Source organism: Gymnodraco acuticeps, unplaced genomic scaffold (assembly GCF_902827175.1).
Source record: "Gymnodraco acuticeps unplaced genomic scaffold, fGymAcu1.1, whole genome shotgun sequence".
NCBI lineage: Eukaryota > Metazoa > Chordata > Actinopteri > Perciformes > Bathydraconidae > Gymnodraco > Gymnodraco acuticeps.
This window is the reverse complement of record NW_022989982.1, coordinates 416,653-432,471: the sequence shown is the minus strand read 5'-3', so window position 1 is coordinate 432,471 and position 15,819 is coordinate 416,653. Positions and strand designations below refer to the sequence as shown.

General features: G+C 44.1%; 1 protein-coding gene across 2 annotated transcripts in view; it reads left to right on the top strand.

The window, feature by feature from the left end:
• The window catches only part of ctnnd2a (catenin (cadherin-associated protein), delta 2a), a 232,945-nt gene that overhangs the window by 102,738 nt on the left and 114,388 nt on the right, over positions 1–15,819 (top strand). The window contains exons 4-6 of one of the 2 annotated variants that reach the window (XM_034212013.1): positions 9,370–9,404; positions 10,058–10,159; positions 13,227–13,399. In XM_034212013.1, coding sequence (XP_034067904.1) covers positions 9,370–9,404; positions 10,058–10,159; positions 13,227–13,399 — 310 coding nt within the window. Of the gene's footprint in view, positions 1–9,369; positions 9,405–10,054; positions 10,160–13,226; positions 13,400–15,819 lie in introns of both variants that reach the window. The other variant, XM_034212012.1, reaches the window with a different exon arrangement.

Genomic DNA, 15,819 nt, shown 5'->3' with positions numbered 1-15,819 from the left:
GTCCAGGCTTCCGCGCCGGACCCAACAGCCATGATTCTGGCTTCAATTCTGGCTCCAGAGCCGGCCCATTCAGCCATGTTTCCGGCTCCAGAACCGGACCTTACAGCCATGTTTCCGGCTCCAGAACCGGACCTTACAGCCATGTTTCCGGCTCCAGAACCGGACCTTACAGCCATGTTTCCGGCTCCAGAACCGGACCTTACAGCCATGATTCTGGCTTCAATTCCGACCCCCGCAGCCATGGTTCTGGCCCCAGCAGCCATGGTTCCGGCTTCAGTACCGGCCCCGGAAGCCATGGGCTCGACTCCAGTTTCGGCTAAAGGGCCTACTCCCCAGCCGACGCCAGCTCCCCGAGTCTTGTCGGCGTACCGGCCGACTCCAGCACCTCGTCTTCTGCTGGCTCCCCAGCTGACGCCAGCTCCCCGAGTCTTGTCGGCGTACCGGCCGACTCCAGCACCTCGTCTCCTGCTGGCTCCCCAGCCGACGCCAGCTCCCCGAGTCTTGTCGGCGTACCGGCCGACTCCAGCACCTCGTCTCCTGCTGGCTCCCCAGACGACGCCAGCTCCCCGTGTCCTGTCGGCGTACCGACCGACTCAAGTCCCCTCTCCAGTTCCTACCCGAGTCCCCTCTCCAGTTCCTACCCGAGTCCCCTCTCCAGTTCCTACCCGAGTCCCTTCTCCAGTTCCTACCCGAGTCCCTTCTCCAGTTCCTACCCGAGTCCCCTCTCGAGTCCCCTCTCGAGTCCCCTCTCGAGTCCCCTCTCGGGTCCCCTCTCGAGTCCCCTCTCTGGTCCCCTCTCGAGTCCCCTCTCTGGTCCCCTCTCCGGTCTCCTCTCAAATCCCTTCTCGAGTCCCCTCTCTAGTCCCCTCTCCAGTCTCCTCTCAAATCCCCTCTCGAGTTCCCTCTCTAGTCCCTCCTCTAGTCCCTCCTCTAGTCCCTGCTCTAGTCCCCTCTCTAGTTTCCCTCGCGAGTCCCCTCTCGAGTTCCCTTCTCTAGTTCCTCCTCTAGTCCCCTCTCTAGTTCCCCTCTCGAGTTCCCCCTTGGTTCCCCTCTCGAGTCTCCTCTCGAGTCACATCTCGAGTTCCCCCTTGGTTCCCCTCTCGAGTCCCCTCTCGAGTCACGTCTCAAGTCCCTATCCAATGTCCTGGTCCGTTGGAGGTTCTGCTGGGGGTCCTGCCAACTCCATGTCCTGTCCCGTTGGAGGCCCCGTCGACTACTCCTCTGCCGGGGGTCCTACCAATCGTATGTCTGTCCCGTTGGAGGTCCCGCCGTCTACTCTCCTGCCGGGGATCCTGCCAGCTCCTTGTCCTGTCTCGTTGGAGGTCCCGCCGACTACTCTCCTGCCGGGGGTCCTGCCAACCCTTTGTCCTGTGCCGTTGGAGGCCCCGCCGACTACTCTCCTGCCGGGGGTCCTGCCAACCCTTTGTCCTGTCCCGTTGGAGGTCCCGCCGTCTACTCTCCTGCCGGGGGTCCTGCCAACCCTTTGTCCTGTCCCGTTGGAGGGCCCGCCGTCTACTCTCCTGCCGGGGGTCCTGCCAACCCTTTGTCCTGTCTCGTTGGAGGTCCCGCCGTCTACTCTCCTGCCGGGGGTCCTGCCAACCCTTTGTCCTGTCTCGTTGGAGGTCCCGTCGTCTACTCTCCTGCCGGGGGTCCTGCCAACCCTTTGTCCTGTGCCGTTGGAGGCCCCGCCGACTACTCTCCTGCCGGGGGTCCTGCCAACCCTTTGTCCTGTCCCCTTGGAGGTCCCGCCGTCTACTCTCCTGCCGGGGGTCCTGCCAGCTCCTTGTCCTGTCTCGTTGGAGGTCCCACCGACTACTCTCCTGCCGGAGGTCCTGCCAACCCTTTGTCCTGTGCTGTTGGAGGTCCCACCGACTACTCTCCTGCCGGGGGTCCTGCCAACCCTTTGTCCTGTGCCGTTGGAGGCCCCGCCGACTACTCTCCTGCCGGGGGTCCTGCCAACCCTTTGTCCTGTCCCCTTGGAGGTCCCGCCGTCTACTCTCCTGCCGGGGGTCCTGCCAGCTCCTTGTCCTGTCTCGTTGGAGGTCCCACCGACTACTCTCCTGCCGGGGGTCCTGCCAACCCTTTGTCCTGTCTCGTTGGAGGTCCCTCCGTCTGCTCTCCTGCCGGGGGTCCTGCCAATCCTATGTCCTGTGCCGTTGGAGGCCCCGCCTACTGCTCTCCTGCCGGGGGTCCTGCAAATCCCGTGTCCTGGTCCTCTTCCGTGGGGGATCCTGCTGAGGCCTGTCCCACCAGCTCCGACACCGGGTCCTGCCCGGTCTCCGGCACTGTCCCGTCAGCACCTTCCTGCCCGGCCTCCGGAGCTGTCTGGTCTTCACCCTCGAGCCCGGCCCTCTGAGAACCGCAGTCTTCGCCCTCGAGCCCGGCCCCCTGAGAGCCGCGGTCTTCACCCTCGAGCCCGGCCCCCTGAGAGCCGCGGTCTTCGCCCTCGGGCCCGGTCCACTGACTCTTCCTGCCGTTGCCTTCGCCCTCGGGCCCGGCCCCCTGACTCTTCCTGCCGCTGCCTTCACCCCTCTATGGTCCCCATTTTGGACTCTGCCTTGCCCCCGGGCCATCCTGCCCGAGACCCCTTCCTGGTCCTCTGCCTTGCCCCCGGGCCGTCCGCCCGAGACCCCTTCCTGGTCCTCTGCCGTGCCCCTGGGCTGTCAGCCCAAGCCCGTCCTCCAGACCCCCTCCACCCACCCTGGTGGCTTAGAGATGTGATCTATTCCTGCTGTGTGGATGCTCTGAGCTTTATTTACTACTATACAGTATGCTCTTTATTATCTCACTACATACCTGCCAGCTGTAGACATGCATGTAGTGAATATTGTTAGATACAAGTTAAAGAAAAGCTAATCTGGTTTAATTACAAGGCAGGCAAATATTATTATTAATAGGACTAACATGTAACAATGAAATTCTGCAAACTTTTATTTTATCATTTAAAAGTAAAACTTGTATTCCTATATTTCATACCTTGTGCAGTAGAACTTTTAATCTCCAGTTCAATGACATGTCATAACAGTCTTGCTGCAGTGAGCCCTTTTAGCTGAGTATAAATATTAGACAGTCCCTGTCTGTGTGGAGTACAATAATACAGGGCACACCCGGTGTCAGGCCGCGTGTCCCTGGTGAATTATGCATGGAGGTATTCTGTCATTATCTGTGCCGGTGCAAAGCGGTGATATCCCACCTATCATAACTGTAATAACTATAATAGCTTGGTGATTTAGACACACACAGCAGATGTTCCTGAGCTGAAATAATGCAACCAGCAGGTGCTGCTTATAGTGGGCACGCACGCCCTCACAAACACACACCAACACTTCATGTCATTGCACAAAACTGTGTTGAATTCATTAATTTGAATTGTAACTATAGGAATGTGATTAAGCATGCACGCAGAAGCACACACTTGATAAGCATACAAACTCGGCCATGCACACTTATTGCAGAGTAATGGTGTGCATGTGTGTATGTATTTCGGTCGCTGGAATTTCTTTAATTGCTGGGAACATTCATGAGAACTCATCCCTTTTTAAACAAAAAGGATACTTAGTGAATGAGCAATCCTCCTGCAGGACATACAGCTGACTAAGTCCAATATTTGTTTGGTAGCGCAGGATTTACATGATGTTCTTGGAAATGTTTTTAAAAAGAATTAATTTTATTTTGGTGAGCTCTTTAAATGCTTAACATATGAACTTCATATTGCCTTTCTGCTCTTTAAAAAATGTAAATCCTTGGGATCTTTTGTGTGTATACAGTACACATGTGCATCTTTATTTTTTATGATGCTTTTTATTGTCTTTTTTGACCAACAGACATAAATAAACGTTGTGTGAGGTTGTATGTGCAGGCTGGGCTGCAGTTAAAGTTGATGGGCAGCAACACATCTGCACAAGAATGCGTAGGACTTGAAAGGAGCTGAGTGGGAGAGAGCTGCAGAAATTCAAAATATCTCCATTTGACTTGTGTAGCATTGTTTTCTTTGTTGTTTTTTTAGGAAGAGGTTTTTTGTTGCAGCTGTCGGTAGTCAGGCATTAGAAGTCGTTTCTTTGACTAGACAATTCTCTTCCAGCATGACTGTTGAACTGTCACTCAGCTGTCATATCCACAAAAGTTTGTCCTCAGCCTCGCTGTGAACACAATAGACTGCTTTCTGAAAAGAGTATCAGAGAGCTCACATGTACATTCAGGCACACACACACACACACACACACACACACACACACACACACACACACACACACACACACACACACACACACACACACACACACACACGTAGACAAAGAAGATATACTTGCATCCATATAAACAAAAACACATTTTTCTCTTCAGCCTCAATGTTTTGACATATTTTTGTGAAGTCCGAGTCTTGTGTGTGATGTAGTTTTGTGTTTATTTCATTATTTCCATTCACACTGTTTTCGCCCACTTTCAACACAAAGGCAATTTAAATTCTTTCTAACTTTGTCTCTCACACACACACACACCCCACCCCCACATGCTTGATTGACAGATCGCCGTTATGGTGTCACCCTGTCATCCTGACGATGATAAAGTACAAAACTGTTGTTATGACAACCAACCACGCAGATAAGTGTCCATACAACAGACATATTCTTCAAAAGAGATGTTGCCTCGTTCCCAAGGCGGCTCCATGGCTTAAAGTCACTTCATTGCATTTCTCTCCCTGGAAAGAATTTGCTGTCCCATGGACACATTTCACAACCATAGATTCTTAAACTTATATCATTCAATCCATGTGCACCTTGGATGTCCTTGAGGTGTCACTCTGTAATGTAATTTGAACCATTAGTCATGAAACTTGAGTAACACACCTGCTGGGTGGAAGAGCTTTTGGTGAGTTATAGATGCAACTGGGGAGAACTGCAACATTTGGCAAAGAACAAAACACTAAAACGGTTCCCACGTCCTCATGCCTCTCGGTCTGAAAAGCCATATAGAAAAGAGAAAGGGGGAGATGCAATCATTGAACCTCCTTCAGAGCTAATTAGTAGGTTTATAGCCTAATGAAAAAGGTCTACTAAATAGACTGGACTGCTTTGTAATGACCAACTTCCCCTTGCTTGGCTTGAATGGTTCTGGATCATTCAAGTTTATTTCAGCCCTGATGAACAGCAGTCACTCTGACAACAGAACATTTTACAAAGGTTGTCCAGGGTGGTGAAGTCAGCAGGGGGATAACCCCTCAGTTTGAAGCCTTAAGTTCAAGCTACCATGTCTGTATTCTGCTCTCCTTCAACAAGTCTCTGAAATCCCTCCCAACTCCCGACCTGGTCTCATTCCCAGGTCGTCTAATACTGACTTGGATGGATGGGTCCCGGACCTTTCACCCAAAAGAAAGCTGTTTGTGTCCCATAAGTACTTACATAACACACTTAACGGGCAAATTTCCTAAATTATGTGAAAACCAAAATATGTATTTCTCATCTAAGGGAATTACGCCTTCTTCGTCTCTCTCCCTCTCTGCAATGTGTGTGTATTGTATTAAATCAGATATGCTATTGCAAACCTATTATCACTTACTCAGAAATGTTATGGATCTTTGCTTGGAAAGTCAGGATGTATTGAGGGCAAATTATTGCTGTGGCATTGGTAAATGTCAGATGAGGCATTATGGTCTATTAGGCTCTTGCTCTAACTGCATGCAAAGCCTGATATTTATTTGTCTCTCCAATACAACAGGATAGCAATAATAAAAGATGTAAATCGCTTTTCAATTCCCTTCTCTGTTTGTCTGAATTTTACAAATTGTGTGTGTGGTTGCTTTGTATCAGTTCTTTCATCATTTTTGTGCATTTATGTCAATATGTTTAGTACCATATCTTCTTTCCTTGTGCAGAATGTGTACATCAGGGTATTCTTGTGTTATGGGAGAGAACACGGTAGAGTATACATACACATCTACACTGACAGCCTTATCAAGACGGGCAAGTGTTCTTCAGTGCTATTATCTGTGAGGGTAGGCAGCTGCAGAATCTGAGCAGAACCTTGTGTTGCAGTATGAAACTCTCAGAGTAATGCTCTCCAAGCTGAGGACTCATGAAGGATGTTGCTGATGGGATTCCAGGCTGAACTTCCAACCTGAACACTTTAAAACATGCAACATCTGTTTTAGTACAAGATTGGACGGAGCAATATAAAGTGTACATGCATACTTGTATGAATTTACACATCATTACTTCACTTTACTGTATCTTATATATTAGGGTAATTCAGATTATATCAAATTACTAACTCAAATTATACTATCACCACGAGGCTCGCACCGCAGGGAGTTTTTTTGTGTTTGATGTTTAAATCAACTAATAATACTTTGAGTGTTTGATTCTCTTCATGCCCATGAGATATAAACACCCCTGCACATTTAAGGTATATAGGAGAAAACTATATATTCCTCCCAGTCCGTATGTGTGTGAATGCTAAGCCGAGTGTCTGGGTTTGTGTTTCTGAGGATATCCTGGGGAACGGTAGAGGACGCTGTTGATATAAGCTGTGTGGCAGTGGAGAGTGGAGAGGTGAATTTGAAATGTCTCTTTAACACAGGCTCACTGTTGAAGAGTCAACACTGCCTCGCTGGTGTGGTGATATTGCAGGCGAAAGTGTGCAATGTTGTGGAATAACACAGTGCTTATACAATCTATTTTCTTCAGTCTCACAGCCTTCTGAGTGTCTCCTGAAAAGTGTATACTTTAACACAGTGACACAATGTTTACTGTTGTTATCCTTTTGTATTTCCTGCAGGTACATATCTGTGTATACTTGTTTGTGCGTGTGTGTGTGTATGTGCGTGCGTGTGTGTGTGTATTCTGCCAGTGTTACTTAAGCTCTCTACACCACTCTCTCTGCGTCAGCTTGATTTAAATCAATCCTATAATAAGGATTTGATTTAAGTAACTAGTTCAACAAAGATCTTGTCATTCGGTAACAAACATGATTTGGGATTTCACTTAGCAACAGTAAAAGCAGAGTTTACTGCCCTTTTCTGACACATTCCTGTACAAAGTTTACATGAACAGATGTGTGTAATATTTAGAATTAACGACTCAGATTAGGCAATTGCAAGTCAGTCAACAGATTTGAGCCTAGCCCTTTTGCAGCCTAGTCATGGTACAGCCCCTGCCAGCATGTAAAACAGAAAACTACCCTTTAAGATAAAGCCTGAAGATAAAGGTGTTTCTTTCTTTAACCCTATGTGTTTTTTTTCCTTACTGAATTAACTAGTATCTGAACGGTAGTTCATTCAAAAAGAAAAGCACTGCTCAGCCGTACACCGTAGGAGCATATTTTTTGTGTCAAGCAAAGATTTGCTTTGCATAATCCTAATTTATATTCAGACAGTCAAACTAATTCACAAAGGACACCTACACAGTGCAGCCACATTTTCATAATATTCACCACAGAGAAGCAACTGGGGACTAATTGCCCTATTTTATTTTCCCAATTTTAATGTCCCATGCTAGTCAGAGCATTTGAACCAATGACCTATTGGTCCCAACCCAGTGTCTCTATCTTTCAGGCTGTTGCAAACCCAACAATGACAGTTTCCTATTATCCTAGTCAGCTGCAGTAAATCTTAACATGGTTTATTTAAATTCCCCCTTACATCAGTTAGAGTAATTATTGAGAAAGTTTCCATTATAATGTAGTCCCTTATTACAAACAGGAGCAGGCACATTTGTCCATTGAGCTGTTAACTTTAGTATGCAGATTATACTATGATTTGTTTCAACGTCAAATCTTTTAATTTGTTATACAGTTATTGTATTATTTTGGCTCCAAAAATGTATGAAATAAAAGGAAACATGCAGAGTGCTAATACAGTGATGCAGAGTAGTATGTGGGTGGGCAGGTAAAAAGATGAAATGATACATGTGAAAAATAATTAAAACAGTATTCTAAAAATATTAAAAGTGCTACAGTATGTAGCCAGTGGCTTAATTTAACTGGATTTATCCATTGAACATTCTCTCCGAAATTGCTGTGATTATATAATAAGGTAATCACATTTCTGCTTTTATGATTCATAACTGATCCAACGTTAAAGGCCTTCATGCCTTCCCCCTTCGTCACAGTGATAAGCAGTAAAAAGATAGTTACCTTCACCGAGAATCAATTCAACACATGCTGCCTCCTGAAGCTTTCCTCCATTCAGTCCACACAACCGTCTAACATGCTACATTCAATTATTCAACAAAGAAATATTTTTCTAGTGGCTTCACGTAACACATTGAACAGATTTATACCAAATTGCCACTGGCTACTTCCTTAACAACATGTCTTGTTGCCAATCGTTATGGTGGATCATGATAAGCTGCATGCATTACAAGACTCTGATGCTTCATAGTTTTTCTACTGTGTTTAAAATCAATTATTTCAATCAGTCAAATCAACCTATGAAAGTTTGTTGGAATTTGTCCATGTCTATAAGTCCATTACCATCCAAGCCAACCAGCCAATTAGACAGATAAACACATGTAAATATATTCAGTGATTCTCTTATACCTCAACAAACTTAGACACACATGAAGGCACACAAGCACTTTAGACTCAAATTGTACAATGACACCCAAGGCGTGCAGGCACACACACGTCCAATTAGAAAGTGGAGTATGTGGAATACCAAATGGGAAAACGCAGACACAAGCCAACTTGTCCAGACATGCGGTCTAATGGTATAGATGAAGTTAGATGAAAGAGTCTATATGTATCAGTTAGTCTGTCTGTGTCTGCTGCATTGATCACACAGCGGGCCGCTCAATACTCTCTCTCTGCCCGTCTGTCTCCTGCTGCCTCCTCTTCGTCTTTTTCTCTCAGTTCAGCTCGCTCAATCACAAATCAATTGACAGCCATCAAGAGAATGGAAAATAAGTCCTGTTTTCTTGTCCATGTGTGAATGTGTGTGTGTCCTTGTTTATGTGTCTGCAGCACCATCCATTTGAGAATAAAAGGAAAGTTATCTGAATGCTAATTCTGTAAAATGTTAGTTTTGTGAATAATTGGCCTCTGCTGACTGACATGAGTGAGTGATTGAGTTTCATTTTATATATATATATATACAGTATATATATATACATATATTTTGTTGTCGTTATTTTCATACTTCAGCAGAATGTGACAGAGATGTAGGCAATAAGCAGCTTCCCTCAGTACATTATATATTAAATAGACATATTGAATTACAGACATTTAACATTGAATGTCTTTTAGTGAAATGCCTTTACAACGGGGTGATTCCAAGGTTTTAGCTTTTCAATATATTTTATTTTTCTTAATACTTTGTATTTTTTTATTTACATTTGTATTGTTGTTTTTAATAGCTACCTCCTTCTTTTGCAGTTCAACAGATGAGCAGTTTCGCTGGAACGCTCAAGGTAAAGTTCACTATGAATGCTTTTACACACACACACACACACACACACACACACACACACACACACACACACATACACACACACACACACACACACACATACACACACACACACACACACACACACACACACACACACACACACACACACACACACACACACACACACACAGACTGCTCCACCCTGCATGTGAAGGTATGGTTGCAAGATCTGACTCCAAACATTTCACTGCCAATTTTTTTTATTACTGAAATCCTTGAAATGTTCACACATACTAACACCGCCAAAAAATATTCTAGCTATCCTATTCATCCTTCATCTTGATTTAAGGAATAGATTTATAGTCCCGACAGCAACAAGGCCTGTTCCGCCTCTTGTCTGATTGACACACTTGTGTCAAGGCACATATGGAAGGGGCTGGGCCCTGTAATATATGGGCAGAAGCACCCACCCACATACCTGATGGATTAAGAAATGATTGCACACTCACACAGTAGCACAATCTCCCTCTAAAATACATATCAGAATGTCAAAGTGCGGCCAGAAAAAGGCGTCAGTTTGCTTTGACAGTCAGTGTTAATCTGCAAGTCCACAATCACACACTCCAGTGTCATATTATCTAACACTCAACATCCTTATCCTCTTCACAGCAGATGGACACAAGGATATCGAGGACGAGTTGACCACTGGGTTGGAGCTGGTAGATTCCTGCATTCGCTCGCTCCAGGAATCAGGGATACTTGACAGTGGAGAACGTAAGTGTAATATCCCGCGTCCTTGTGTGTTTGTGTGTGTATGTTTTGGGAGGGCAAGGAGGATGCAAACCTTATAAAATAGTGTCTTATGTGTTAATAATCAACGTTGTGCTATTGAGATGATTCAGACCAAAGCAGAAATGCAACCCAAACTAAATTCTTATCCATTTTGAAAATGAAAAAAACTCCAAACGAAATGTAATGTGAGCTTCTTCTTTTTTTTGGTGTGCATATGATATTAAACGATTTCATTGTGCATGGACAGGAAATTATTTACATTCTTCACTTCATTGTAATTGTCTGCACAGCTCTACCAGGCACGTCAGCTAGGGTAAACAGAAGTACTTCAAATAAAAAAAGATCAATCACATTTTAATTGTTATGCACAGTGATGCCTTAAAACAGTGAGGGGAAGGGGGTATCACAGCAATCTTACTAAAACTACGACCGTGGTTGATTTTGCACTGAAAGATTATGGTGTGTATTGTTAATTATTATTCTTTTGCTGAAAGGAAATGAGAACATTTTATTTTATTAGTCCCTTAAGCCATGAAATATCTAGCCTAAGTGCTGCAATTCCCTTTGTAATATTTAGTTCTCACTCAGATTTAATTTCTTCTTTCAGTGAGCTTGTTTAGTTGTTGGAAAGAGACATAAAGTATATACTTAAATTAAGCAAGTACAGTATTTTCTACAATGAGCTGGCTAGTGTGGCACCTACCTTATGTGTGACTGTTATAGCACCCACATCTGCTTATACAGTGCATTCACATGTATATAGAATATCTCAAAAGCTGGACAGGGTAAAGCTTAGAAAGCTTTGGTCTCATTTTGAAGCAAATAGGACAATAGTGGGGAGGCGATAGATAATCTGATTGTTATCTTGCTTGTAAGAAGTCCCTGAATCTCCGTCATTCGTGCTATCTGAATCCAAATATATTGTTCTCTTTCATTGTGGGAACTCTTATTGCTGCTGCTTCACACCCAGCTGTGTTTCTCATTCTGCAAATGGGTTTGTATGAAAGACATCACAGTGTGTGGGTGCAGACAAATTCAGTGTGTGTGTTTGTATGTGTGTTTCCCCCCAGATAGTAGCACTGCAAATAGCTTAGTGGTAAATACCCAGAATAGTGACATGAAGCTGTTTTCAGTGAAAGGTGCCACAAAACAGAGAGGCTTTTTGCTTTCAGCTTATACTGTAGTTGGTAAGTGTCACAACAGAGCCACACAACTACACACACATAAGTGTTTTGAGAGACACAAATACAACTGGTACTATCAGGAAATTAGATTACTTTGGGCCTTGGTATAAAGTGCTATCTTTAAAACTGTGAAACCCTGCATTTATGTTAGGTATGTTTTGAAGTTGTTCATGATTTGACTGAGCTGCTCGATTTTCCATGTCAGAACAGAGACTATCATACTCCATTTCACCTTCTAACTCATTATCAAACACACAAGCTGTATACACACAGAATACTTAAATGTACATGTACACACACACACACACACACACACACACACACACACACACACACACACACACACACACACACACACACACACACACACACACACACACACACACAATCTCCTATAAAACCATTAGCACAATCGATCAACATAATGGCTGATCCTATCATCTGACCATCCAGCACATAAACACTTTAGGTCACATCACTGAAACTGACACACACAGTTTCTGTCACGCAGCACACAATGTAACAAACATCAAGGCCAAGTGATGATGAGTTTGGGAGCTCCCACTCAGTCTGCGTAAGTCAAAGTGCTGTTTAATAATTCATAAAAAGCGAGGGATGAATGGAGATGAGAAAAGTCTTTTGTGAAGGCAAGAAGCTGAGGAGTTGATCTTGGTTCCCAGGGAGAAAGGGATTCTGGGGGAAGAGAGATATGGAGGGAGACAGATGGGGAGAGAAGGCAAGAAGATATGGGAGAATAATAACAGGGCTTTGTTATTAAGGGTGTAACAAGAAACTTGCATGGCAGTGAGACCAGACTCTACACTTTGTAGGGATATATTTATAATATTTCGACATTTTAAATTGGTAAGAATGTAATAAAACAGATAGACATCCTAGTTGTGCCTTCCTTACACTGCGTAGCTCGTAATATGCTTGAAATTCATATTCAGAAAAAGATAAAAATAGCATTTTATCAAATATTTATGCATGGTCACATACCTAACTGCTCTTCAATCATACCACACATGAACAGGCCTAAAGATAACCTACACCACCATGTAACAGTTCCCTTCGCTCCATCTACTGTTTCCAAAAGAGTCCATGTTACACACTGCCTTATGATCTTCTTATTGCCGAATCAATATAAGCTCTATGTGCACAGCATGGGAATCTGAGAGGGAGAGGGATTATTATTTGTCGCCACAGCAGTGACCGGCAGGTGGTATGGATGATGGCGGTGAGATTGTCGTGTGTGTGTTGTCGAAATGCAGATTTGGTTCATAAACAAAATGATGACAAGGCTTTAAAAATGTATGGCAAGTGCTTTGGCTGTACTCCAGCCGATCAGGTATGTGAAGCCATATTGAATAGACAGGATAAAACTATTTGAAGTTATTCATTCAAAACCAGAACTTCCTCACGCAATTGAAGTTTTGCTCAAGTCGAATACAAGGTAAAAGTTAACACGTTTGGGGAGGCAACACATCAAGTTAAAGGTGCTCCATCTATTACAACTTTTTTTCTTTTTAGCCTTCCTCCTCCTCCCATCCTCTCCATCTCCCTGCTTCTCCTCCTCCTCCCATTCTCTCTGTTCCTCTGTTTCTCTTCCCTCTGCTAATAAATTATGTATGCCATCTCCAACTCACGGAGTGCTGCACTGCTGCACTATCTCTTCTAAATTGCTGCTCTCTCTCTCTCCCCCATTTCACTCTTCACCTCTCAATCTCTCCCCTTGCCGCCCCCTCTCTTACTCACTCTTAATCTCTCTCTACCAACTCTCTCACTCTCTCTATATATGAACACACACCATACACACAAACTCAACCCCCACCACCTACCCAACCATACACCATTCCTGTCTGTAGGACCAGCTCTTCTTTCCCAGAGTTCCTTGCAGCTCAACTCCACCCCGGAGGCTTCGCTCCAGTACTCTGCCAGCTACCATAGCAACCAGACCCTCGCCCATAGCGACAGCATCTCCGCAGCAACTCCTCAGCGCAGCGGGCATGTTGGAGGAGCCGTGCACAGCTACAACCAGGTAGGAAACCCTGCTGCTCACTGACGATAACGAGGATGTGTGGAAATGTGGAGATGATGACAGAGAGAGGAAATTCTACGACTGGCCATTTGTGTAAACTTAACTGTCTGTTGTTAAGAAAAGTTATGCAGTACATTAAGGGCCAGAGAGGCAAAACTAATGACATTAAAGAGTTTGATGTGAAGGTACTTAAAGTGAATTATCACAGTTTTTAAGTACAGCAGCATTGAACTCCTTTTACTGTTGAGATACACTGTTTACTGTATATGCAGATTTTCAGATTCCTTGCTCTGTTATTCCTTTAGAGCCGGAGCGAACATCCCCCTTCTTTTTCCTCTTGCATGGTGCTTCTGCAGCTACATCTCGGTGCTCTCGCCAAATGTGGATTTGTTTGACATCACAGTTGATTAATGTATACAAGTACATATTTATGCAGAATCAAGTTTTTTGAGTGTTAGCGAAGTGGTTGAGTCACTACGAGTGGCTTTAACAGCAACTCATGGCATATGTGTCTGTATTTGGGAGGAGATCATGAGACAGGGTTAGACAAATTATTTAAAGCTGTTTAGAAGGAGACAGGTAATCAGATGCTCATAGACCAAATGAGGAGATAATTGAATGCACATAGAGGAATCTCAGCAAGTGTCTTATGTATAAGGACTTGAGAAATAAAGCTGAAACAAATATTATATACATTATAACACATATTAATCACAGCAGTGAACTGATGGGGAGAGAAACACACATCTAATTACTTTACAGTCTACAGGAGCCAATTATTTCCAATTGTTCATGTCCTTAACATATCACTGGTAATGCACGTTCTGCATTCTTATATACACACACACACACACACACACACACACACACACACACACACACACACACACACACACACACATGTATATTTTCAAACAACCACCTACACACTAAAACGGTATGAGTTAAAAGTAAGAGAAAGTATTTTAGTTCAAAAACGCTTAACCCCAATAACAATATCTTTAATGCGTCTTAGCAAGAAACTGCATGTTTTCAGTACAGTCTCCATCATATGGGTTTAGGGTTATTTTTCGTTTTTTTACTTTCTCATTGGATGTTTGTGTATATGTGCAAATCTGTGTGTACTGTAAGTGTGTGTTTGTCTGCTTATGTAAATGTTTTTATGAAAGAGAAAGGTGAATTGGATGATATCTGTATTTGTGAACGCATTCATTCAACTCCCTCCACAGTCTGGCTCATTTCAGAACTGGTTTCAGAGACAGCTCCCATTCCTTCCCTGAAAAAGTGAGAAATACCTGAGGTCAAAAGATAGAAATACAGAACGACAAGCATATATACATGGATGGGCTGATGAGGCAAAAAGAGTATTTATTCTGTCTGTATTCTGTGTTCTTCTCCTCTGTTTACTTTACATTGCAGTGTTCCTGTCCTCTTCTCTCTCCCCCCTTCTTCCTTGCCTGTCCTCTCTGTTCACCATCTCTCTCTCTCTCTGTGTGTGTGTGTGTGTGTGTGTGTGTGTGTGTGTGTGTGTGTGTGTGTGTGTGTGTGTGTGTGTGTGTGTGTGTGTGTGTGTGTGTGTGTGTGTGTGTGTGTCCTCCTCTCTGATGTGTTGGGCTTGTCAGTGTAATGGGACCAGTGTTGTCAGCAGGGCTTTTTCACAGAATAGCTTTACACAAGCCAGTGCTGTTATAAAGGCAGGTGCAGCTTGCATGCATGTTTTTATTTTCATTCACTCAATGGTTGTTCAAAGGTTAGCCCAGGTGACTGTTTCATGGAGAGTGAGAGAGAAAGTGAAAGGTCTGGTATGTTGCTGCTGTTCTGTGGGGTATTTATAACCCTGAGAGGCCCAGCTTTAATAATGCATGGCACCTCAAACATCCTAGTGTTTTACTGGAGGAGAAAAGAAGCAGCACAGCAGCATGACAGACTGGGATGGAGAAAGTCATCTTCCTCACATAGTGTTAGGCTTTCTATTTATTAGTTGACTCTGCCAACAATTCATCTATGCTCATCTTTTATTTACCCGCTGAATCACCCATCCATCTGTTTATTCATTCACCCACTCACCTTGTCATCAGTCTGAAGGTCCATTTCTGTCTCACTTTGCATCCTGATGACTGGAGCACATCTGCAGTGTTGAACACAGTCAGGAAATAAAGACATTAATTAGGTTCTTAAAGTTAAAGTCATGTGTCCTGCGTCTCATCAGCCTTACATCTCTCACTTGGCTTCATAACCTACTAAACCAACACAGGGGACTTATGAAGGAGATCTTTATGGCGCACACTGTTCCTGATAGTGTCTCACATCCTGATTAAGATCTCTCTCTCTGGCTGTTTATAGACACTTTTTATAATCTACTCTCTTATAAACCTTTTTCCATATGCGCTCTAAAGAACACAATAAGTGCTATTTTTGGC